The sequence below is a fragment of the Bactrocera dorsalis genome, unplaced genomic scaffold (assembly GCF_023373825.1).
Source record: "Bactrocera dorsalis isolate Fly_Bdor unplaced genomic scaffold, ASM2337382v1 BdCtg350, whole genome shotgun sequence".
In the NCBI taxonomy this organism is placed as follows: Eukaryota; Metazoa; Arthropoda; class Insecta; order Diptera; family Tephritidae; genus Bactrocera; species Bactrocera dorsalis.
In genome coordinates, this window is record NW_026038401.1 from 1 (window position 1) to 25,000 (window position 25,000).

The 25,000-nt window shown below is 34.5% G+C and overlaps 7 protein-coding genes across 7 annotated transcripts; 4 read left to right on the plus strand and 3 right to left on the minus strand.

Moving 5' to 3' along the window:
* The first annotated feature begins 7,468 nt into the window (after positions 1 to 7,468).
* LOC105224454 (transmembrane protein 182) lies at positions 7,469 to 8,678 on the plus strand. The gene has a single exon (XM_011202537.4). The coding sequence runs from the start codon at positions 7,570 to 7,572 to the stop codon at positions 8,314 to 8,316; it is 747 nt and encodes a 248-aa protein (XP_011200839.3). The 5' UTR covers positions 7,469 to 7,569; the 3' UTR covers positions 8,317 to 8,678.
* A 1,512-nt stretch (positions 8,679 to 10,190) lies between these two features.
* On the plus strand, positions 10,191 to 11,551 carry LOC105224453 (vacuolar protein sorting-associated protein VTA1 homolog). The gene is made up of 3 exons (XM_011202535.4): positions 10,191 to 10,429; positions 10,508 to 10,658; positions 10,741 to 11,551. The coding sequence occupies exons 1-3, from the start codon at positions 10,258 to 10,260 to the stop codon at positions 11,363 to 11,365; spliced, it is 948 nt and encodes a 315-aa protein (XP_011200837.3). The 5' UTR covers positions 10,191 to 10,257; the 3' UTR covers positions 11,366 to 11,551.
* A 200-nt stretch (positions 11,552 to 11,751) lies between these two features.
* On the minus strand, positions 11,752 to 16,515 carry LOC105224452 (novel acetylcholine receptor chaperone). Its single transcript, XM_029549472.2, has 4 exons — positions 15,804 to 16,515; positions 12,628 to 12,766; positions 12,411 to 12,562; positions 11,752 to 12,348 (listed from the first exon to the last, which is right to left on the minus strand). The coding sequence occupies exons 1-4, from the start codon at positions 15,921 to 15,923 to the stop codon at positions 12,280 to 12,282; spliced, it is 480 nt and encodes a 159-aa protein (XP_029405332.1). The 5' UTR covers positions 15,924 to 16,515; the 3' UTR covers positions 11,752 to 12,279.
* A 588-nt stretch (positions 16,516 to 17,103) lies between these two features.
* LOC105224450 (uncharacterized) lies at positions 17,104 to 18,648 on the plus strand. Its single transcript, XM_011202532.4, has one exon. The coding sequence runs from the start codon at positions 17,207 to 17,209 to the stop codon at positions 18,548 to 18,550; it is 1,344 nt and encodes a 447-aa protein (XP_011200834.2). The 5' UTR covers positions 17,104 to 17,206; the 3' UTR covers positions 18,551 to 18,648.
* Positions 18,539 to 19,286, minus strand: LOC105224451 (transmembrane protein 60). The gene has a single exon (XM_011202533.3). It carries the CDS (start codon positions 19,030 to 19,032, stop codon positions 18,640 to 18,642), a length of 393 nt encoding a protein of 130 aa, XP_011200835.1. The 5' UTR covers positions 19,033 to 19,286; the 3' UTR covers positions 18,539 to 18,639.
* A 149-nt stretch (positions 19,287 to 19,435) lies between these two features.
* LOC105224449 (coatomer subunit alpha) lies at positions 19,436 to 23,820 on the plus strand. Its single transcript, XM_011202531.4, has 3 exons — positions 19,436 to 20,680; positions 20,745 to 21,850; positions 21,921 to 23,820. The coding sequence occupies exons 1-3, from the start codon at positions 19,735 to 19,737 to the stop codon at positions 23,568 to 23,570; spliced, it is 3,702 nt and encodes a 1,233-aa protein (XP_011200833.1). The 5' UTR covers positions 19,436 to 19,734; the 3' UTR covers positions 23,571 to 23,820.
* Positions 23,821 to 24,348: 528 nt separating this feature from the next.
* LOC125780263 (protein big brother) lies at positions 24,349 to 25,000 on the minus strand (the record flags this gene model as incomplete). Its single annotated transcript, XM_049462232.1, is given in 1 exon segment — positions 24,349 to 25,000. A coding segment is annotated over 1 exon segment (261 nt), but the record flags the coding sequence as incomplete, so codon positions are not given.

Consider the following 25,000-nt stretch of genomic DNA (forward strand, 5'->3'; position numbering starts at 1 on the left):
TCGACGGACAAACTTTACGTGTCGTGAACAAACACCTACCAAACACATGTGGGTATCAAATTTTAGTAGAAGATGAAAGATGATTTTACCAATCCAGAAACATCTTTTTATCGATTTAGTTTGCATGAGCAGCTTATGTGGACCTGTACGAGAAAGATTTGATTGGTATTTTGACATTTATATTTTTATGTTGTAAAAACGAACAATTAATTAATTTGCAACTAGTCTTTCTGCCTATTTATTATTTAATAATATTTTAAAAATTATAAAACTGCTAAGTCTAATTTTTAAAATTTAGTTAAAGGTTACTTCGATAACAATTTGTAAATACAATTGAACTTTTAATTCTAAAATATTTTTGGATAAGTTTAATAATTTTTTCATATGTGGCATAACACAAAAATGATACAATTTTGATTTTACCACAGCTAGCCTTCGAGTTAATGGCTAACCGCCAACAATTAAGTATATCACATATTTACGTGTGGATTAGTTATATTCAACAGTGACAACTCATTGCATTAACCACAAACCACATTTAAATAGAACAATTTATATGCACTGTTATTCATCGCAATACATATGTACATAGATTTATGCACATTTCAACACTATGTAATATGTATTTTTAAGAAATTTTTTTAAGAAAAAACGGAAATTTCTGTGAGTCACCACAATGAATGAATTTCGCTTTCTTACCACAAAAGTATCTCTACATTTAAATACAAGTACATACATACATACACAAGTACGAGCATTGCATACACACTTTGGCTTTCATCTTTGTATCTCACTTTATTTTATAACAATTTATTTTGTGGCAACGAAATGCCAAACGCTATAGATTTCACATTATGATAATTTCCTGCCTTCGCATTGTGGCACTCTTTCAGAGTAATTGGCTGAAGGTGGAATCAGCTGCATAACGACCGTCCGTGCAGTCATTTATCATTGTTTCGTTACAAATATTAGGGGATCATGATCTGATTGAGAAATGAGCTTTACTAGAATGCACGCGGACAATTTTGAGGTATAATTAATTCGATTTTCTACAAATTTTCTTATTGCAATTGCTGATTGAAGGTGGCTTTGCAGAATGAAAAACAGTTTCATAATTTAAAATAATTATTTAATAGTGTAATTATAATCGTCAGTAGTATTTCAAGTGAAATAGGCGCGTTAAAAATTATTTTGAAAATATTCATAATACTACATATATATGTATATATTTGTAAAAATAAATCATTACCATTTTCAAAGCAATAATTATCAAATATTACAGTAATTAACTCATAGATAATAACAATTCGCTTGTATGTCAATAACTGTATTTAAATGTTTCAAATTAATGAATAAACCGACAAAGGCAATTTACAGAAAATATCACACATGTTTACATAAACAAAGTAGCATTTACGTCGACTATTAGCTGACTCATACATGTATATTCTTCTGTCTTTGACATTTGTATGAGTACATATAAGATGGGCACGAGGCTGCAGCTCTCTGGGTGGTTACTGAAAGCTCACACCCAAAATATTTCAAGATTACAAAAAAAAATGCATCACTTTGGAGTATTTTGACAAAAAGGGATTAAGACTATCGAAAACCCATTCGTCGGAGTATTTTTTTTTTGTCTAAATTTGTAAGACTGTCAGTGTCCAATGTCACATCAAAATAATCATTAGTATTTAGTATACGTACATGAAGTGCATTCGGCGATTTTTATAACGACGATGAGTGAAATTATTCAACAAAGAAGTTCCACTAAATTTTGTGTGCGGAATCAAATTTCTGATGCCGAAATATTCAGAATGTTGGAAAAGGCCTTCGATAATAATTCTTTGTCACGGACAACTGATTTTGATTGGTACAAAGTATAATACTAAGAGGGCCGTTAACGACGAACCACGTCCAGGTCGGCCAACAACATCAACTGAGGATCAACACGTCAATAATATATTGGGATTGGTACTTGAGAACGACAATTAATAATCAGAGATCTTACTGAGGGCGTTGGAATAACGGAAGGATCAGTGAAAACCATTTCAATCCAAATTCACTCAACTTTTTCGAAAAACAGCGTTACGTTAAGATCGGAGAAACCACACTTTCCGACTATAGGTTGTCATGAAACGTATTCTTACTGGCGATGAATCTTGGATCTTTGCTTACGACCGGAAACAGACAACTAATCGGCCGAATATCGTGGCAAAGATGAGCCGAAACCGAAAAAACCTCGTCAAAGCAGGTCAAAAATAAAAATTATGTTGACAGTTTTCTTCAATTACAGAGGTGTGGAGCACTCTGAATTCCATCCAACTGGCCAAATTGTTAACAAAGAATATTATTTGTGCGTAAAAAGAGGCCGGAGTTATAGGACGACAAAATTCTTCATGAATTTTTCGTCACATTTTTAACCAGTATCCTGCCGCAATCACCGAATTCGCATGATTTAGCTCCGTTTTAGTTTGCTGAATAGCCTAAAGTCTCCGGGGAAGCCCTTTTGAGTCAATTGAAGTCATTAAATGAGTATTACTATTTTTTCTGATGACAAAATTAGCGGTTTTATGTCATTTTCCATTATAGTCAAATCAGAGAAAATTTTGAGCGTTTAAATTAAAACACAATTCGATTTCAGTTATCAAATAGTCAGTTATCATGGCGCGATAACGATCGAACACCAAACAGTTATTTTTTCTGTATGAAATAGCAACTCTTGAGTCTCTTCAGGCTTATCTTCGTCCTAAATGCGGAAATTTTTCCTGTTTATATATCCATTGAGCCAGAAACGGACCTCACCGCTGAACAATATTTGGCTCAAAAACGTCGGATCTTCTTGGAATTTTTCAAGAGCCGATAGAGCGAAACGATGTCACTTGGGAAGATCAAGCAGCTTCAGTTCTTGCACAAGCTGTATCTTGAACGCTTTCATTCCATACGTCTTCGGCTCCGAATAGACTCTTCACGATCTTCATGTACTCTTTTTCTTTGCCAAACAATACTGAACAAAAATGACTTGATAGCTTGACACGACTGTCATCTATGATAAAACTCATTCTTTTTGTATGTGGCATGATAATAGTTAATAAATAGAATCGGGTCGGTACTTTCCCAACTCCCATATATGTACTATGTATAGTATAATGATTTTCGTTGTTCTTGCATTATTCTTTATGCCGAATATCGGTCAGGGTATGTGTTATATATAGTGTATGTATATATTGGATTCCGATCCTCTAGTTGACGTATTACACCTTAAGTTATTTCCCTGGCTTTGATTCTTGCAAGAATATAAAATGTTCGATTACACCCGGACTAGACCTTCTTACTTGTTTTGATTGGTTTCTTAATCTAAGCTTTAATAACTACTGGAACTCGTATGCAAAAACAATTTAAATAATTGAAGAAAGGTCATTGACACCTTAATAAAACTTGCGCCAACTTCTGGGCACCAATTCCAGTAAATATATTCAATAACTATTTTTAGTATAGTTTTGTTACAATTTTAACTAAATACCGACATTATTAATGGATAAGTCTTTAAACATTTTCACGCATATTTAAATCCGTTATGTTATGCCCTGCATCCATACCACAGACGAGTATCTATGTTGTTCTAGATAGGAGACTTCATATTAATCAACGAAAATACGCGATTTGCTCACGTACACATATTTTCGTAGATAGGACAAAAGGGAGAAAAGTATGAAATTTCAAAATCTCAAGGTCAATAGAATATCAAGTTCAATGCCCGGACATTTACGTGATATTTGAAGTTCAAATGGCACTCAACTTTGCTTTGTTTGCTTTCTTTTTTTTTTGTAACTTTTTCCTTACACTTCTTTCGTGACATTTATTTATAGTTCAATTTTAGTTACCAATAAAAGTGGTCTGAAAACTTAAAAAAAAATTCCATTCGATTTTAAATGGAATAGAAATTTACATAGCGACTAGTTTCGAGCCTATTGTTTCGCACAAAAGATGAAAGCGAATGAACAAGACCACTTAGCACTCACGTAGATAGAATGTGGTTACCGCAAATTTAAATAAACTAAAAATAAAAACACAAATGAATTTCATTTCGAATGCAGAAAAGAAACTACAGATATTGTCATAAAATTTGTTAATTTATTTGAGGTTATATAGCACGTTACACGTGTATTTGCAATTCGGATTTCGAGAAACGAATGTTTAGCGCTTAAATTGTTTTTATAAATCAGTAATTTCTTTAAATATGATTATAAAACAAATATGTATATATATATGTATATCATCTGATTAAACTTAACCTGGACTGGTTCATTTAATTTTCTCATCCAGTATTAGTAGAATTTTGGGTACCATACTGTATGAGAAAACATTCTATTAGGATCGCGAGACATCGAAAACATCGTGTTAGCAGAAAAATGCCAGACTCAAGGTATCACATGGACCAACACAATATATTTTTTATTAAACTCAAATTCGAAAAACTTTAAAACACACATTGTGTCATAGCATTTAGTGCTGGAAAGGAGAGATTTTAAGCCTCATTCAACCAGAAAAATTAAATTCGGGGAAGTTGAATAAAAAAGTTACAACTGTTCAAAAATTAGGGAAAATAATGAAGAAATTCGTTATATTTTGAAATTTTTGTATAAAAGAAGGAAGAATGCTACGCAAGCCACCAATGAAATTTGTGATGTTTCCGATGTTGTATCAGTTCATCTAGCAAAACAATGGTTCGTTCGCTTCCGTTCTGGAAATTTCGAAATTTCGTTTTACACTGAAGGAATAATGTCTTTAGAGTCCGAATAGCAAAAAGTGGCTGCAAGTCCAGAATTATACAAAACCACACGCTGAACCCAATTTTCGATCATTTTCAAGCATAAATCAGCCGATACTGCTGCAATTTCACATTCGATATTCCTACGAAGTTCCTCAATCGTCGCTGGCTTGTTGGCATAGTCTATAAACTTGACTTAGCCCCACAGGAAACAGTCTAACGGCAACAAATCGCATGACCGAGGCGGTCAATTGACTGAGCCATTTCGTGAGATAACAATTTCACCAAACTAGGTTTTCAATAAATCTAATGTGAGACTCGGTGTGCGGCTGTGGCACCGTACTGTTGAAACCACATATTGTCCAAGTTCATATCATCCAATTTTGGCCAAAAATATTCGGTTATCAATGAGCGGTCTTGATCATCACGGAAGAAGTACGGCCCAATGACGCCGCCGGCCCATAAACCGCACCAAACCGTAATTTTTTCGGGATGCAATGATGACTCATGGAGTACGTATGGATTGCTGCCTGACCAATAACGCCTATTTTTCTTATTGACGAAGCCAGAAATGAGCCCCGTCGCTCATTCGATGAAAATCCGGATAATTTTCAAGTTGTTGCTCAGCCCAATTCACGAACATACAATGATTCTGGTAGTCAAACGGCTTCAGCTCTTACGTCTTGTTAGGATGTAGGCCAAGATCTTTTCGCAAAATTCACCACAACAACGTCACAGAGATGCCCAACGCTTGAGACCGACGTGTGAGAAACTGATTCGGGTCTTCCTCAATTGATGCGCTTGCGGCAGCAATATTCCTGACCTGTTGATCTGACTGGACGATTATGACGACTATAAATTGAATGTAGCGCTGTTGAAGTTGAAGCCACTGACTTCGAATTTCGGTAAAAACATTTAATAATTTCGACTAGTTGTTGGATCGTATACATATCTTTCCATAATGAAATGGCAAACCTTTCTGAAGAGAAATGCCAGAAGAGTGAGAAAAGTGGTTAGAAACCCTTGAACTAATTGAAGAACTATTTATACAGTTACCACAACAACATTTTATTCCGATTACATATTCTATATGCAAGGTATACCTTTTCTTTGCTTTGTCAGGTTACTTCGTTTTTGATAAACGAAAGATTGATTCCTAAAACGAAATCTAACCATATTTCATACACATATTTTTATTGTAAATGCTTACTAAAATTATTTATAGCTTCACAAGCGCACCACTTATTCATAATTGAAGCTGTGCCATTAATCAAAGTCAACTTAGTATTCTAATTGGTTGAATTTGTTGACTAATCTCCGCACAAATATCCAAAGCAACAGGTGCGAAGAACATAAATTTTAAAATTGACGTTAGTCCGAAAAAAGGTGTGTAGTACGCCCGGCTTAAAGCTTAACAAATAAGCCACCCGCAGTAGCTTATTAAAGCAGGCAGCATGGTAACGAAGGATCGGTGGCAGTGTGAGCCATTTCAGACATGTTACGATTAGCCAATAAGAAACAAGATCAGCATCGCTCTAGCTGCTGCGGCAATGATCAGTATGCCGGGCATGAAAAACGGCAGTTTGTTTGCAATTTGCACATTTTAAATATTAAATAGACACAAATACATATGTATGTCTATTTAGTAGCTCAAGGAAGTACAATAAAATAAGCATCAAGCTATTTTAGCACGCTTCGCGACAAATTCCATAATTAATCGGTATTATTTAGCTTAAAAACTTGAAATTAAGTAAGATGAATTATGAATGTGGTCAATATTTCAATTCTTTATCTACAAAAATGACTTATTAGAGAGCTATTGGTATTAATTTTAACACGCTGTCGAAATCAAACTTTACGAGGGCGTTCTCGACAACAACTCGATCGACGTTGACACTCGCAACTTTATTAAATCATTTTTTGTGTCTCAAATAAATAAATTAATATCCGGTTATCAATTAAAAAAAAAAAAAACTTATATGCATTTCTTAAAAAAAAAAACAAAAACACATGAAATAGATTTTGAAAAATATTTAAGCATTTAGCTACGGGATTATATAACAAACGCTTCTACAACTACAAATTTTTTGTATGAAAAAGACATTTTCAATTTAAAAATTTATTATTCATAACTCTATTTTTTGGCAACAGGCGGAAATAGAAGACACAACATCCGCATATATACCGTTATGTGTGTAACACAAACCCTTTCGTGGCGGCCATTAAAACTCCTAAATGACGTCAGCTTTGACCATAACTAAAGGCAAACTGTAAATATCTAATTTCAAGAAATCGTTACTACTTTTATTTAAGTAAATTTACTTTTAACTTAAAACAAATATTTTAAATATAATACCTGACTCAGGAAATATCTGCGTTAAAAGAGCTGGTAAAACTACATTAGCTAAGAAAATTGGAAAAAGTTGCCATTTAGCGAATACACAAACCTTTCAGACAGGTTGTATGCTAACTTCAACAAACGGGAATTGATTTATTTTCGGATGTAGAAAAAAATTAATGAATAAACTTTAATAATTTACTAAAAATTTTTTTAAACATACTCATTATTAAAATTTTTAGTAGTATTTCGACAAACTCAATAAATTAATTATTAAATAATTATTTATTTACAACTTTAAAAATGTAATTGTTATGTTTGGGCAAAGCAACTCTGTAGCAAATGCAACCATATAAATGCTTTTTGACAGCTGCCAATTGGTAGCAACACAATCCACCACTCCCAAATAGAAAATACCAACAGTGCATTAATCAAAACAATTTTTCGGTTTGCAAGCTAAAGCATGCAAAAATCTTCGCATATCGCACGCCAGGACTCACAAGAACAATTGCCGACCACACACTACAAAGTAGTTGTACCATCAATGAAGCGTCGTACATTGGCAGGCACCTGTGGCGTTGGTGTGTTTGTGATTGCATTCGTTGCGATTGTCATCTCATTCGCCACACCCAATTGGCTGGCAAGTGATGACCGGATCACTGGTGCTAAACTGAATCGTCTAGGATTATGGGTACATTGTTTTCGATCACTGCCCGATGTGAATGATGATAGTCAACGCCGTTTTTTCGTCGGCTGTCGCTGGGTGTATGACCCCTTCACAACGGGCTACGATGAAATTCGCGGATTTTTGCTGCCTGCATTCATGATTGCAACACAATTTTTCTACACACTTGCATTTATTGGAGCGCTAGTATCATGCGTGGGCGTCTTGGTATTCTTCCTCTGTGCTGGACCGGACCAAAAACACTTTGTAACTCTTATAAAGTTAATAGGGTATGTAATGTTGGGTACAGGTGTGAGTGCAGCTATTGCTGTTATTGTTTTTGCTTGTTTTGGCAATCGTAATGGCTGGATGCCGGAACACGCCAACAATTGGTTCGGTTGGTCATTTGTGCTAGCATGCGTTGGAACAGTATTTTCTTTGGTGACAGGAATTCTATTCCTTACTGAACAAAACGTACAAGCGAAAAAGCGCAAACAATTCAAAGAATCTCAAACACGTTTTGAATTAGTACAAGGCAAGGCCTAGTGGTGGAGTCATCTTTCGACAGAGGAACTTAGTTTGCTTATGCACAGGAGCAGTCGCGAAAGAAAACGATTGTGCGGAAAAATGCAACATAGTTCCACAAGTTTTACGAAAGAAATGTAAAAGTATTTTAAGGATAAAAAAGACACGACTTCAAACATTCTATAATATTTAAAAACGAAATCTAAGCATGCAGTAATGCATGTGCCTAAATTCCGTCCATTTAAAGGAAAAAAACGACCAGTTCTAAGTTAAAAAGTTTTTTTACATGTACAACTTCAACTTTTTTTGAAGAGCTCGAAGCAATAAAACGCGAAATAATAGTCGTAAGTTTATGCAATTCACACAAGGTTAAATCGTATCGTATAGTTATAAAAAAAGTTCTCATAATTCAGCACAAATGGCCAAAAACGCAGTTGGTACTTATGACATGCATTTACGTACATATTAACTTGCAGTATATTTATAGTCACTTAAGACTGCCTTAAAGAAGAAAAACTTTTGCATTTGTGTCCAACAACGAATTTTAACTAGAATCTCAACTTGCATATATAATTTTAAAATAAAAAACGAAAATAGCGTTAGCCATTTGTACTGATTATGTGTATTTGCACAATCATAATTTGGAAATTCACATTAGAACCAATTGTAATATGAAAACACAGGTATGTAAGCAAACATGCATTAGTGTTAACATCACGAATTGCTTTTAGAACAATACATATCTCTCTATTAACGTCCACGAATATTAAATAACCATGTGCCTTAAGTAAAAATTGTTAAATGTAGTATACATATGTATCTAAGAATGAAGTAATTAAGAAGTATACGCGAATTGTGTGCGTCGTTCTGCTACAAAATTGCATAAACTTTCATTGCTTTTTTGTGTTCGCACAACCTATTCATAGGCATATAATTAAATATAGACATATAGTAAGTAGACGGTTGAATAAGCACAAATCATGATTTAATATGTTGCAACACAAAATTGTTAAAGCATTGGAGGCGCACAAAATAAAAATCGACATATATAGCCTTTTTTGTATATATGTATCTACACATAGTGCCTTAAAAACAATATTGTACAAATATACAAGTAAATACCTAATAATCATTCCAAATTTTCGATAAACATACCAATGTGTAAATTGTTTTGTACCTTTTAAATCATAATAGAAAGTTTAAATGTATTTAAATTATTAATGCAGTAAAATGTTTACATCTACTCAACAAAATCCATACGTAGTACATTCTATAATAATATATATATATATACAACTATAATAATATATCATGTTTACATCTTATAAACCGGCGATGTCACACTTCGAATACGATATCTTTGCAAAGATTTTTGTCCATTTTAAATTTTATAATTCGCTTCTACTTGATCATTAATAAAGGAAATAAAACTAGTATGATTGTGTGATTTTTCATTGTTCTTAATATTTTCACTACAAAAAAAAAAAACATTTGTTTGCTTGATTTATATGAGAACTTTTAGTGGGAAGTTTATAAACAGCGTGAGATATTAACAGTACACAGTTAGAAGGACAATCATGGTAAGTACATACATACTTTTTTCAATAGCTATACTTGTAATTTGAAAATATGTACGTTGGATATTCAAATTTTTGACCTTATAAACTCAAGAACCTTGGTCCATAAATGACTTATGTTAAAATCGTGCTTTGGCTCGTGGACTTACAACTCAGGCCAGTTAATTACAATAACAACATCAAAAACATATTATTGTTTTATAATTATTATCGAAATCATTTTTAGAAATATGCTTCAAATGTTAAAAATGTACACGGCAACTTTTTTCCACATTGTGCTCTTCACCTATAGATGTCGCTTTATTGACATTTCGTAGAACTGATTTCATAGTTGCTGCATTTGTTTTGTCCAATCCGATTATTGCAGTTAAGAACTAAAAAAATTATGGAATTTCCACCGTGTCCAGCATCTTTAAAACAAATCCAGCATTTCCTGAAGATCGCACAGGAGCATGATTCGCGTGATATTGTTGTGGCGTATTGGGCGCGGCTCTACGCTCTACAAATTGGATTAAAAATATCAAAGCAACAACCAGATGAAACCAAATTACTATTGGGTGCGTAATTTTTGTGCAAGGGGTGTAGAGGAGATCAAATATTGACGTAAAAGTGACTCACTTTTGTTTTGATTCTAGCAATAATGGATTGGTTGGAAAACACGAAGAAGCAGCAAACAGAAAATGAAGCAATTACTAACGAGGTAGCGGCACAGGCACATTTAGAAAATTATGCTTTAAAACTATTCCTTTACGCTGATAAACAAGACCGTGACTCAAATTTCGGCAAGTGAGTACCACCAGTGCCGTAATATACATATTTAAGAAAATTTTTAAACAAAGCTTTATTCAATTCAATATTACTTTTATAGAAATGTGGTAAAAGCATTCTACTCCAGTGGTGTCATCTACGATGTACTCCAAACATTTGGTGAACTCTCCGAAGAATCTATACACAATCGAAAATATGCCAAATGGAAGGCAGCATACATTCACAATTGCCTCAAAAATGGCGAGACGCCCATACCCGGTCCAATGCCAGATGGTGATGATGAGTTCGCACCGGAAGGTGGTGCCATAGGTGGAAATGGTGGTGGTTCAGCTGATGGTGAAGGTGATCCTGAAATCACTGCTATACCACAAGATCCACCAGCAGAGGAAGAAGTTGGTCTAGCACCGATACCAGATCCTTCACCACCGCAGAGCCCTCCACCTACCGTTGATGAGGTTCTGAATAATCCAAACAAGTTACCAAGTCCACCAGTCGATGAAGAGAAACCTGGTGGCTTCGAGCCTTATGTACCGCAAGCGCAGCCAAGTCGAATATACATACCACCAACACCCGTTGCCGATTTGCAATTAACACCAGAACAAATAATGAAAGCGCAAAAATACACGAAATATGCTGGCACTGCTCTCAATTTTGATGATGTTAAAACAGCTATTGATAATTTGCAAAAAGCTTTAAAACTTTTAACAACAGGTGAAGATAGTTAAATGATTGCAAAAACGGTATTACTGCTTTACAATTAACATATGTATGTAGTTGCGCTATGCTTATATGTCATATAGTTAACGAAATTCACTAAATTTGTTTATAAAATAACCGCTGTAGTAAGTACTAAAAACCAATTATTGTATGGAATAAGTTACAAATATTAAAATAAAATTAAAAGCTTTTAATGCTCATTTTTTACTTCAAAAAATAAATGTAAGCGAAATGAAGTTAAATAAGCTATCGAACACATTTCTGCTACACAGATTTATAGAGGAGAATCCGTACCATCGCATTTGGACAAATTTCACAAATTTTTATTGTACTTACTGCAAATAACTTCACATTATCAACAAAAAATATGGTTTTCAATTTGAAATTTTTATTAAAATTGAATTGAAAACAAAAATCGATGAATTAAATTTGAAATGATAAATGAAGTTTCACTACATCACATTTATGAATTAGTTTATTTCAATATTCATTAAATCGTGCGGTTAAAAACGTTCATTATATGATAATTATGTGTATATATTTACTGACAGTGTGTTGAGCACATTTTATGGTAGACTTTTGGATTTACAACGGGCTTTAATTTTAATTTCAAAGAAACAGTAATTTATGATACAAAATGGTGACTGTGCAGTTATGAGAATGTTGAATTAGAGATTTTTAGAGATTTCTTATGTATGATGTTATAAATGGATATTGATGTTTGTGACTTTAATCATTGTTGTAATTGAATTGATTGCTTTGATGTGCAAATTGCACTTACATATGTATGTATGTTTATCTTAAGTCTGATGTGATGGGATGTGATGTGCGAGACATTTTTTCTCATAGATAATTATGCGTTATATTTTATTAAAATGGGTTGATTGTGAATATCTGCTTTCTACGATGTCTTATTGAGTTCTTAATCCTGTTTCACGCCATTCGTTTGTGGTTGTGTGGCAGCTGCTAATTCACTATCTTTCCGACTTGTCTGTAATTTGAATATAATTCTATAGTATACATTTCAATTGTCTTTATTTGAGGTTTATATACCTGATACCATACAACAAGTCGTCCGCCTAGCATGAATGTAAATACAAGCGCCGGTCCAGATCGTTCGAAGGGATCACTGACCATCCAATGTTGATAGACACCCAAAATCATTAATAGCAACAGAGTTACATTGGCAGCATTTTTTACTTTATCTGCAATTTTAATAATTTATTTATTTTAAATGTTTAATTATTTAAAATATAAATTTTTAACTTACGATATGGAATAAGAGCCATAGCCAGCCCGCAAGTTATCTCCAGAATACCAACAGTTCGACGATACCACTTCGAGGGCACTTTGAAGCCAAACATTGTGGCCAGCGGGAAAACTTTGGCATATTTAACATATTCTGTTCGCTGTAAAATATACACAAATACAATACAATTTTAACAATAACCTTAAATATTAAAATAAAAGAAATATATATAGATTTTTAGTTAAAAGAAATAAGAGTAATAAACTTCTAACTTTATGTTAACAATTTGAAATTCTATTAAATTTTCTCAACCAAAAACAAGAAAAAACGTTACCTACTCGAAGCTATAATATACCTCACAGGCACATATTTTATAGCGTAAAAAGGCATAAAATGGTCTGTAAATTGAATTTGATTGCTCAGACGGACAGGGCTAAGCCATAGATAAAGCTAAACCGGCTCAGTACGTCACTTTTATCTTTTTATTTTCGACATTTCCTTCTGGGCGTTAAATTCTTCGAGGAACACCTAATATACCTTGTCCAGGGTATAATAAAAAAGAGAATTTCATTATTCAAAAAATATCCAACAATTTGTATTTACAATCATTTTGCTCAGCACAAAAAAAATACGTATATTTTAAGTTTTAGATATAACTTGTGTATAAATATTTATTTCATGGGCGAATGTGCTTAAAAAGGGCTTAAGAATATCTGGTGTGAAAATTTATGTAGTAAAACATATCAAAGAGAGCAAACAAAATATTTTTGTAGATGGTTTTTGTTCAAAATTTAGTTTGCCTATACACATGTATTTACGATTTAAATCTGCATACATACATATGTTGATATGTATGTAAAAAATTTTATTATGATATTTATTAGCGCTTTTCGCTTTCACACTGTAAGAATTGGCATTGCAAAAGACCATCAAAATTTCAAGTTCAAAACAAAATATTTTCTATTTCTATGATATGGAGGTATACGAATATACGAGTATTTACGAATTATTGCACTTTTTATATGTAAGAATGTATTTACGTTAAGAATGTTTTCTCTTTTACATATATTATACTTTTATATGTATGTATTCAACGTAAACATTTACAAACTTTATGGCATATACATATATACGTATGTATGTACATACACTTATGTATTTATCTATTATGTGTATTTGTACGAATATTTCAAATCTTTGAAACATGTATTTAAATTTATGCCATGTGTTGTTACTTGTGCTTGAGGAAATACTTTTGTTTCAGCAAGTAAAATCGGAAGTATGCATATAAATTCAGACATATGTACATATGTACAAATATACTGACACATACGTACATATGTATGTATGTATTGTGCATATTCACAGTTTTTTTTTACAATGCAGAAGAGAGGCGTCATGATAATGACCTCGATTTCGATTCTATGAGGATAGCATTGTTTCTAGTGCTATAAAAACCTGTCATAATTTGCAAAAACAGTTTTTGAAAACTCAAACGAAGAAAAAATGTTTTGCATCATATTTTTTATGTATTACGTTATTTCTTTCAGAAAAATACTTATTTTGTTTATACTATAAAATTGTATGTGTATGTATGTGTATGTACGTCATGGACAAGCGTCACAATTTTGAGCGGAAAATATCGCTAAGGCAGCTGCCAAAAGCAGAAAATGATGAGCTGGTTTCTTCCTCCACATACACCACTCAGAAACATGTTTGTGCACATGTCTACTTATTTTATAAATAAATAAACTATAAGTAATAAATAAGTTTTATGCGGTTTTTGTATTCAGATTTTGAAATATCCATCCGAACTAATATACAAGCAATAATACAATATAAAATTATTCGCTCGTACATGCATATTTAAATTTGGTATAAATATTAACAACAATAAACATTCAATTTTCACCTTCATTATAAACTTTACACAGTATTTGATGCAAAATATTGCATATATCCATACTGACATTTATCTATGTATGTATTATTCACTCGAAATTTTCGTTTTGCAATACCATTTTCCTCGATAGCGTTTATTTTGCGGAAAAAATGTTTGTTTGCTTTATTTTGTGCCGCCAAGTAAAAGTGTTTCAATAAAACTTTGTTTACACAGAAAATTAATTGTACAATTACGTTGAGCGCTTCATGAGTTCAATAACATAAATTAAATTCAGTGTACTACATGTTTTTGGCTACTTAGAAATTTTCAAGTGCCTCAAACTAGGTAAATAAATAAATGATTGAGTATATGCTCAGCTGGAAGTTGTATTTTATGATCAATAATAGGGATTATTGGAACATGGAAATGAGCAATAAATTAAATAGAAGAGGATTCGCGATTAATGAGCTTAGCGAAAATTTCTAACTCATTCGAATACATTCATGAATATTCACTTATCGCTCAATAAAGCAGAAATATGTATATTTATAAAATATGACATAATAGCCTATGTATCATTTAAGAAATTTTATCTTAAAGACCTTGCAATCGTGACGAATAAATGAGATTACATGTGTTTTTTTTTCCATTTTTAAAATTCAAAAATGGCGGAATTGCATAAAGTTACCATAAAAATTGCACGATCAGAATCAAATTCTTGTATGTAAAACGTTTTTATTTAACAAAATATTTCACATAGATCAATGTCTAAGGTAACCCTACATTTATTTTTTTTTTGACAATTTTTCTTCATGAGATTGGAAATAGAATGTTTTCAAAGACAACGCTAAAGTATCTGAACAATTCTAATCGGTCCACTATATCATATAGAACGCTCAAAATCAAGTTCTTGTATGGAAACCAGAAGGGTATTTTAGCTTCGAAGTTAGTCTGTTTTATTAATCAGACCCAAATATCCTGTCTTTAATTTTGAGAAGGCATTCAAACAGAAAAAATCAATAATTCCTGGCACATCCTTATGGATTGCATATGCAATATACTTTGCAAATGTACAGCAAGTTTATGTGTACATCGATAAGCATACAAAATCATACATAAGTATCTCTCAGATATACATAAATACATACAATACATGTAAGACACATGTATGCATATAATTATGGAGGCTTTATGTATCAACAGAATCATTGATTTTTCATTTAAGAAAAAGATACATGGTTTCACCTATATACATTCTAAGAATACACATACATATGTGTTAACTAGGCTTAACTAAATTTCATTCAATGCTTACCAAGTCCTTGAACAGATCCTTGCTAATGGCTGGTGTCAACTTAAGTAATCCCACAAAGATGAAGAACAATCCGAGCAGTATGGAAAGACTCTTCAAAACTATCGTATTCGATGTGGTCATTTTGAGAATTATATATATATGTAAGTATTTATTTTTCAATAATGTGCTTTTTCTTTACTTAATTTACATATATCTATATAATAGCGTTTTAAGATTTTCAATCTGATCAACTAAATATACATATATAAATGACACAAGTTCATTAAATTCAATTTTTTGTTAGCACAAATTTTGCTTATACATACATACATATGTATGCATTTGCAAATGTATGTATAAATTGGTGTTGTTGCTATTCCCACAAAGCGCCGCACTGCAAATCCCTTATACACGTAATAAATAGACAACCGTTTGGTCTATTTTTAGTGTTAATCGTTCAAAAATTTTGTTCAAACAAAAATTTCATATATGCTATATTTTCACTTTCCTCTTATTTTGTATTTTAAATACATATTTTATTTTACTCTTATGTGTATTTTTCTTTTTGTGTTTAGACAACAACCGGCCCGGCGCGTTTATTTTTATTGAAACCCACGGCGCTCATGTTCGAAAATGACTGAAACGGTCGGTCAGTCGGTAGCTCGCCAAAAGTGGCAAATTGCTGGTAACGAAACTAAATGTTTTTTGGCTCTACGAAGGGCGGTGGATGGTAATATAGGCAATGCTGTTGACTATATAGACAGACGCTATTGCGGTGGTTGTTTTCTAACGAAGTCATCTTCGTGATGTTTGCAGCTTCCTGTAAATCGATTGACACACACATTCATATACATGCAAAAAGGTTAGTGACTGTTTTTGCAGATAATAAGACAAATAGTGAACACAAAACATCTATGTGGACAAGCAGACCCTTATAGTTAGGAAATCATAAATTATAGAAGTGAATGCCACTAAATTCTTAAACATCTGAAGTATAATGAATTCCGCTAGTACTAGTAGTTAACAACTTCCTTTTCCGTTTTGTAGTCAATGAATGTTATAAATTTGGTAATTAAGAACTTGAGTAAAGGACAAACTTATAATGTGTTTCCACTTTTAATATTTTTAATTCAATTTTATTTCTATGAAAGTTTTAGTTTTTGTTATTTCTATCAAATATGTGGAATTTATGTAAAGCGTTGGTAAATGTTCTAAAGATTTCGATTATAATTTTATATGTAGATTTAAATAATTATTTAATGTTGTTTTTTATTACCAATGTTACACAAACACATTTGAGAAATGCAAATCTGTATACATGAACCAACAGCTGTTTAATCTGCTAAAATTTGTCGTTGTAAACAATTTGTTCTTAATTGCTTTGTGTAAATTTTCCAATTATAACGTTTTTTATTTATTCAGAAATGTCTTTAGTTGCATACGCGGCCAGCAGTGATGAGGATTCTGACTATTCCGAAGAAGAAGAAGTTTCCTCTTCCAACACTAAAACCAATGGAGGAGATGTATCGGCGACACCAGTGGTCAATGGTAATCTCGGCACAGGTACAATAAGCGATGACGAAGATGATTATGCACCAACCGAATATACACCAATTTCAAAGAGTAAAATAGCTCAAAGTCTTTTATTGCCCCAACCAAAAAATATAATTGAAGTTAAAGCACCAGAAGAAGAGTTGGACGTAACGCCAATATTTGCAAAACTTCCATTACCCAAAAACACCGTTCAAAATAATGCAACTATCGAAGAAGAAGACGATGAATTTTTACATAAAAAGGCGGTAGCACCGTCTGAAGAAGTTAAGCCTAAACCTGTGCATGTAGTACCCACAAAAGGTCCTGTTAAAATTACAATTCCATCATTGAAAGATTTTAGTGACGTTGAAAAAGATATTGCTAGCAAAGGGAAAAGCAAACAATTACCCGAAGGACAAAAAAAGTCTAGTTTATTAAGCATGCTACCACAAGCGAAGTCAGAGCAGAATTTTGCGAAGGCTGCTCCTAGCATCGCATCAAATGTTATTACACCTCTGGTTAAAAAAAATCCATCTCTTACAAACAACCCATTTATACCGGATGCTGTAAAAACTCGTCGTCCCGCATGTAACACCGAAGGTGTTGATGGCATAAAAAAACCAATAAAGAAGCAAAATCCCACCGATAAAGCAAAAATATCATTGGTCAACTGCAGTGACAGCGACGACAGTGGCGATGACCCCGGCGATTTCTTTTCCCTCAATTCCGAAGACAAACTACCAGAGGTTAGCATGAATGAAATTAATGCTATGGTCGCCGAACGTGCTGTTAAAATGGCAAACGTAACGACAGAATTCTTAAGAAAATTTTCAGAAAACAAACAATCTGAGGAAGAAAGTATAGAAGAAGAAAACGAGAGGCGTTTGGCAGAAAAACGAACTGAGCAGCCTGTTTTGGATAAGACTGCTTTGCAAGCACTGACAGGCAGTAGTTCCAAACGAAGAAAAAGAGAAGAAAACATACAGGTTGTGGATATCTCCAGCGCCGAAGTGCTACCAAGCAGAGAAGAATGGCTGCGTACAGCTTTAGCGTCTTCTACTGCCTACCAACCAACTGGTGTTTTAGTTGATGAAGAACCAGTAGCTGGTACTAGGCGAAAACATCAAATCACCTATCTGGCACACAAAGCGAAAGCCAACGAAGCTGAATTACAAGCAATGTGGTCTGCGAATCGTCAAACTCGCAAGGCAACTCAAAGCAAATACGGCTTTTAGAGTATTCTTTAATTCTTAACTATATTTAGTACATAAATGTGTTTACATTTTTTAAACAAATAGGTTGTATAAAAATAAAAGTGTAATTTTCACCAAGATTCAATTTTGTTTAGTCGACCAAATACGTAAACAATTGACGCAGAAAGCAGTATCCATATCGGTATCATTGTCACAAATATTGATATCTCCCACTGCGGGTACTCTAAACGCAAACAAATCATAAGCTGAGAAGCGATTTTCAGCAGCACACCACAAATGTACCATTGGTAATAGATGAGCAACTCCTTGAGTCGTTTTAAATTTCTCCATTTGCGTATGATTTTAATAACAACGTAAATTATTAATATTCCGTCAAATACCCATAGCGGAATGAAAGTAACAAACCAGCTCCAGTGTGTTCGTGGATCCAATCGGAGACATAGCAAAATGAGGAAGACTAGCACAATGAACCAAGTAAACAATGCACGATGTGCTAAAGTCATTATTACGTTTTATTATGCGTCAATTATCGACATTATCATATATTTAATAACTTGTTTAGCACTCAGATTATTTTTCAATTGATCAAAATAATTGTTGAGAATCTGAATGGGAGAAAAATGTAAACTTTTCCGGCAGAAACAAAACAAAAATAATTTGTAAGAGTTGCCAACTCAAACATTAATATCAGTTCAAATAGGTTTTCTTCAACTATAATTTTTGATAAAATTGGATTAATTTATTTTTAAAACCACATGTAGAAATTTTCGATCACCGTATTTTGTTAATTTAAAGTAATTTATATTCAAAAATAAATTATTATATACTTAAATAAAAACAAAAACAGTGCGCTAAAAATGTCTAATTTTTCCTTACAGCTGATTCTTGAAATATTGTAATAGATGTAAAACGTTGGGTAGTAGACGATTAATAACTTGACGTGTCACTTTTTCAGCAAAAGTAGAATTTTGCACATATTCCAATAGTTTTTATAATTTTACCAAGTATTAAGTATTTTAGTGGAATCACCTGTGACTTCAAAAGTTACTATACTTAATTGCTACATGAAACCAATATTTTGGAACTTTAAGTAGTTATATTTACGATAAAATCAAAAACACACGACAGCTCAGCAAGTAACACAAGAGTAGTGAATCCTACCCATCAAAGCTTCGAAAAGTTCGGAACGATTGATATATTCTAAGATGCTGACCAACTTTGAATCAAAGTCAGCACGTGTTAAGGGTTTATCCTTCCACCCAAAACGACCATGGATTCTTGCCAGTTTGCACACTGGTGTAATTCAACTTTGGGATTACCGCATGCACACATTGCTTGAAAAATTCGATGAGCATGATGGACCGGTTCGAAGTGTCGCCTTCCATCAACAAATGCCACTCTTTGTATCCGGAGGTGATGATTACAAAATTAAAGTATGGAATTACAAGCAACGTCGCTGCATTTTCACTCTCTTGGCTCATTTGGACTACGTACGTACGGTTGCATTCCATCATGAATATCCATGGATTTTAAGTTCGTCAGATGATCAAACGATTCGCATTTGGAATTGGCAATCCAGGAATTGCATTTGTGTGCTTACTGGACATAATCATTATGTTATGAGTGCTCAGTTTCATCCGACAGAAGATCAAATAGTTTCCGCATCTTTGGATCAAACTGTAAGAGTGTGGGATATTTCCGGGCTACGTAAGAAAAATGTTGCACCTGGACCCGGTGGATTGGAAGACCATTTGAAGGGTCATCCTGGTGCAACTGATCTGTTCGGACAAGCTGACGCAGTTGTTAAACATGTGCTCGAGGGACACGACCGTGGCGTAAACTGGGCAAGTTTCCATCCCACTTTACCACTCATTGTGTCAGGCGCTGACGATCGCCTTGTCAAGTTGTGGCGTATGAACGAATATAAAGCTTGGGAAGTCGACACATGCCGAGGTCACTACAACAATGTTTCGTGTGTATTGTTCCATCCTAGGCAAGACGTAATACTTTCGAACGGAGAAGATCGTAGCATTCGAGTATGGGATATGACAAAGCGGCAATGCTTGTACACTTTCCGACGTGACGGTGAACGCTTTTGGATTCTCACTGCTCATCCCACATTAAATCTGTTTGCTGCTGGCCATGATGGCGGTTAGTACACTAAATATAACAAGTTATTATTATGCGCACCTTAATATATTTTTTTTCTTATTAGGCATGTTGGTATTCAAATTGGAACGTGAACGTCCAGCCTACGCCGTTCATGGTAACTTACTTTATTATGTGAAGGACCGTTTCCTGCGCAAACTTGATTTCACAACCACCAAAGACACCGTTGTAATGCAATTACGTGGGGGTGCTAAATCACCAGTACACAGCATGTCTTATAACCCTGCACTGAATGCCGTGCTCATTTGCACACGCACCAACAATCTTGAAAATAGCACCTACGATTTATATCAAATACCTAAAGATTCTGAATCTCAGAATGAGACCGAATCAAAACGTTCATCTGGCATCACCGCTATTTGGGTAGCGCGCAATCGTTTCGCTGTACTCGATCGCAATCAACAGTTGGTAATTAAGAACTTCAAAAATGAAGTTACTAAAAAAATCCCAACTTTCTGTGAAGAGATATTTTACGCTGGTACAGGCATGTTATTGATACGTGACCCGGAATATGTTACGCTCTATGAAGTACAACGCTTAGTATCTGTTGGCTGCATAAAATTGGCTAAGTGTCGTTATGTTGTGTGGTCAGCTGACATGTCATTGGTTGCGTTGCTCTGCAAACACTCTGTGACTATTTGCGACCGTCGTTTGCAATATTTGTGCACAATTCAGGAGAATTGTCGCGTCAAGTCTGGCGCTTGGGATGATTCGGGTGTATTTATTTACACCACAAGCAATCACATAAAATACGCCATTACCAACGGCGATCATGGTATTATTCGCACCCTCGACTTGCCTATATATTTGACACGTGTTAAAGGCAATCAGGTGTTCTGTCTGGATCGCGAGTGCCGCACACGTGTACTACACATCGATTCAACAGAGTACAAATTCAAGTTGGCGCTCATTAATCGTAAATACGACGAAGTTTTGCATATGGTTCGCAATGCACGACTAGTGGGTCAGAGCATTATTGCCTATCTGCAGCAAAAGGGATACCCCGAAGTTGCGCTACATTTCGTAAAAGATGAGAAAACACGTTTCGGGCTGGCTTTAGAATGTGGTAATATCGAAATCGCTTTGGAAGCTGCCAAAGCACTAGACGACAAAGACTGCTGGGATCGTCTAGGTCAAGCTGCATTGCTGCAGGTAAAGATACAAATTTATAAATTATATACAAATATGTATACAATAAAATTATTATTTTCAATTATTTTAGGGAAATCATCAAGTTGTCGAAATGTGCTACCAACGCACAAAGAACTTTGATAAGCTCAGCTTCCTTTATCTAATCACGGGTAATCTAGAAAAGCTTAAGAAAATGAATAAGATCGCTGAAATCCGCAAGGATGTGTCAGCTCAATACCAGGGTGCCCTGCTGTTAGGCGATGTTAAGGAACGCGTAAGCATACTGAAAAATTGTGGGCAACTATCATTGGCCTACCTTACGGCAGCAACTCACGGTTTGCAAGAACAAGCAGAGCAGTTGGAAAATGTTATCACACAGGAAGGCAATGAGTTGCCTGTTGTCAATCCAAATGCAACATTATTACAGCCACCGGTGCCCATACAGCAAGTAGAAAGCAACTGGCCATTGTTGACCGTCTCAAAGGGCTTCTTTGAGGGTGCAATGATAACGCGCGCTGGTACCAGTGCTACAGCTAGGCAAGCGCTTAACGCCAATGCCGACGCCGCTGTGTTGGATGATGTTGGCGCAGGTGACGGCTGGGGCGCTGACGCTGATTTGGGTCTCGGCGACGATGGCGATGATGAAATGCATGATGCTTTAGATGAACCTGGCACTGAGGGCGTGGGCGATGAGGGCGCCGGCTGGGATGTGGGCGATGATGATTTGGTGGTACCCGAAGAACTTGCATCGAAAATTAAAGCCTCAGCTTTGGATAACGGTTTTTATGCTGCACCAAATAAAGGACTTTCGGCCGCACAACATTGGGCTAACCATTCACCACTTGTATTGGACCACGTTAAGTCTGGTTCATTTGAATCGGCATTCCGCTTACTAAACGACCAATTAGGTGTTATTAACTTCAAGCCATTCAAAACCCTCTTTCTGCAGAATTACACATGTGCACGCACCAGTTTTACAGCTATGCCTAATTTGCAGTCATTAACCGCATATCCACTGCGTAACAGCGGCGAAACCAATCCCAAGAATCAACGTCCAGCTTTGGGTGTAAAACTAAATGATTTGGTTCAGCGTCTGCAGGCCGGTTACCAATTAACTACAGGCGGCAAATTTACCGAAGCTATCGAGAAATTCCATTCCATATTGCTGCACATCCCTCTGTTGGTGGTGGAAACAAAGCAAGATATTGCAGAAACTCAGCAATTGTTGAAAATCTGTTCTGAATACATACTCGGTTTAAAGATGGAGACCGAACGTAAGGGTATGCCAAAATCTACATTAGAGGAGCAGAAGCGACTTTGCGAAATGGCGGCTTACTTTACGCACTGCAAACTACAACCTGTCCACCAGATTCTTACGTTGCGCACAGCATTAAATATGTTCTTTAAACTCAAGAACTATAAGACCGCTGCATCATTTGCACGTCGATTGCTTGAGCTGGGACCACGTCCGGAAGTGGCGCAACAAGTGCGCAAAATATTACAAGCATGTGAAGTGAATCCCGTTGATGAACACCAATTGCAATATGAAGAATTCAATCCGTTCAATATTTGTGGCATAAGCTATAAACCGCTGTATCGCGGCAAGCCAGAAGTGACATGTCCCTTCTGTAGTGCTGCTTTCGATCCACAATATAAGGGCAACCTGTGCACAGTCTGCGAAGTGAGTCAAATCGGCAAAGATAGTATTGGCTTACGCATATCGAATTTGCAATTTCGTTAAATGTTAGCAGAAAGTTATTTGTGAATAGATTGCTTATAGTGGCTTTAAGCGGAATGTCAATTGCAGGCAATCAATTCAATAAGTTTAGTTGATAATTTTACACAAATCTATATTACGAAAATGTGTTTTGCCGATTATATTATATTATGTGTCTATCTATGTATGTATCTCATGTTATCCCAAACATGTCTTTCAAATGGACATAACCATAAAAAATGTTCAATAAAATTACGAATATTTGAAAATATAACTTGATTTTTAAAATAATAAAGGTAAAATTTTTCAGTGTAAGCTTTAATTTACCGTTGCAATTGTTGTAACTATTCAACCGCAAACTTATTCAACCACACGTGAGAAAATTTATATAAATAATGAATGTGAATAGTTTTATTTCTAGCAAAATAATTTGGACTATGACTACGTTGATAGAGGAGATCCTTCGAATTATGGTTAAAATTTGATTAATTGTCTCTATTTAGAAGCTTATCGATTAATAAGATTACTTTAAAATATAAGGTTGCTACGAAATGGAAAAAAAATACCACGACCCAGACCTGTCAGATCGATATCGCAAAAACTGAGGGATTAGTTCGCGTATATATAGACAGACGTAAATTTACTCTATTCGTCACGTCTAAAGAAGGAAATTGACGACGCAAAATGCAGATTATATTTTCTTGTATTCTCCAAAGCTCGTAGATTAACAAAACCTTTGCTGTAACGACTTATAGTTGTAGTCTGATGTATATTCGCCAACCAGTCAGGAAAACACATGGAGTATAGTAATACATTTTTTCCAGGTGGAAATTTAATTGATATAAAATTAATACAATTATTAGTATAGGACGTAATACATATTTTGCACAAAATAATACTTAATTTTGAGAAAACCGCCATTATTTATGCTTACAATTAAAATAATAAACTAATTCGTAGAACAGAAATTCGGCACGAATACTACTAGGGGCTGATAAAGCAGGTTCTTTAAATTCCAAATTAAAATATGTAAATTTCCAGTTTATAAATTTTTTACTTACACAATGCAATTTTTTTTACTTTTATTGTGCAAACGAATTTGAAAAAAATAAATAGAAAGACCTCTATCAGCCTATGTCCCGAATTAGAGTAATTATATTCTAAGTTTACGCCGCTTTTCTTTCTCCCCAAAATTAACGTCTCCACATACTGGCACCAACTCCAATGCCACCTGAGGGTACACCGCGGCGTACAGCTTCCATATCAACTTCTGGTCGGCTATCACGATATGCTCGTTTGGAATCCTCAAATTCGCGAAGCCTCAAATTATATCGTTCGATTTGTTCGCGCAATATTTGATCTTCGTGCATTGCACGTCGTTCATCGAACTCCAGACAGCCCGATCCATCCAAACGTTCCAAATCTAGCCAACCTCGAAAACGCACACACACGCC

Excerpts from the sequence above, each read along its gene's own strand:
- LOC105224454 (XM_011202537.4), top strand. The coding sequence starts at position 7,570 with ATGCAAAAATCTTCGCATATCGCACGCCAGGACTCACAAGAACAATTG.
- LOC105224450 (XM_011202532.4), top strand. The coding sequence starts at position 17,207 with ATGTCTTTAGTTGCATACGCGGCCAGCAGTGATGAGGATTCTGACTAT.
- LOC105224453 (XM_011202535.4), top strand. The coding sequence starts at position 10,258 with ATGGAATTTCCACCGTGTCCAGCATCTTTAAAACAAATCCAGCATTTC. Across the intron at positions 10,430-10,507 it reads TGAAACCAAATTACTATTGG|CAATAATGGATTGGTTGGAA; the intron begins GTGCGTAATTTT and ends TTTTGATTCTAG. Across the intron at positions 10,659-10,740 it reads CGTGACTCAAATTTCGGCAA|AAATGTGGTAAAAGCATTCT; the intron begins GTGAGTACCACC and ends TTACTTTTATAG.
- LOC105224452 (XM_029549472.2), bottom strand. The coding sequence starts at position 15,923 with ATGACCACATCGAATACGATAGTTTTGAAGAGTCTTTCCATACTGCTC. Across the intron at positions 12,767-15,803 it reads AGGATCTGTTCAAGGACTTG|CGAACAGAATATGTTAAATA; the intron begins GTAAGCATTGAA and ends TATATTTTACAG. Across the intron at positions 12,349-12,410 it reads GACTTGTTGTATGGTATCAG|ACAAGTCGGAAAGATAGTGA; the intron begins GTATATAAACCT and ends TTCAAATTACAG.
- LOC105224449 (XM_011202531.4), top strand. The coding sequence starts at position 19,735 with ATGCTGACCAACTTTGAATCAAAGTCAGCACGTGTTAAGGGTTTATCC. Across the intron at positions 20,681-20,744 it reads TGCTGCTGGCCATGATGGCG|GCATGTTGGTATTCAAATTG; the intron begins GTTAGTACACTA and ends TTTTCTTATTAG. Across the intron at positions 21,851-21,920 it reads GTCAAGCTGCATTGCTGCAG|GGAAATCATCAAGTTGTCGA; the intron begins GTAAAGATACAA and ends CAATTATTTTAG.
- LOC105224451 (XM_011202533.3), bottom strand. The coding sequence starts at position 19,032 with ATGACTTTAGCACATCGTGCATTGTTTACTTGGTTCATTGTGCTAGTC.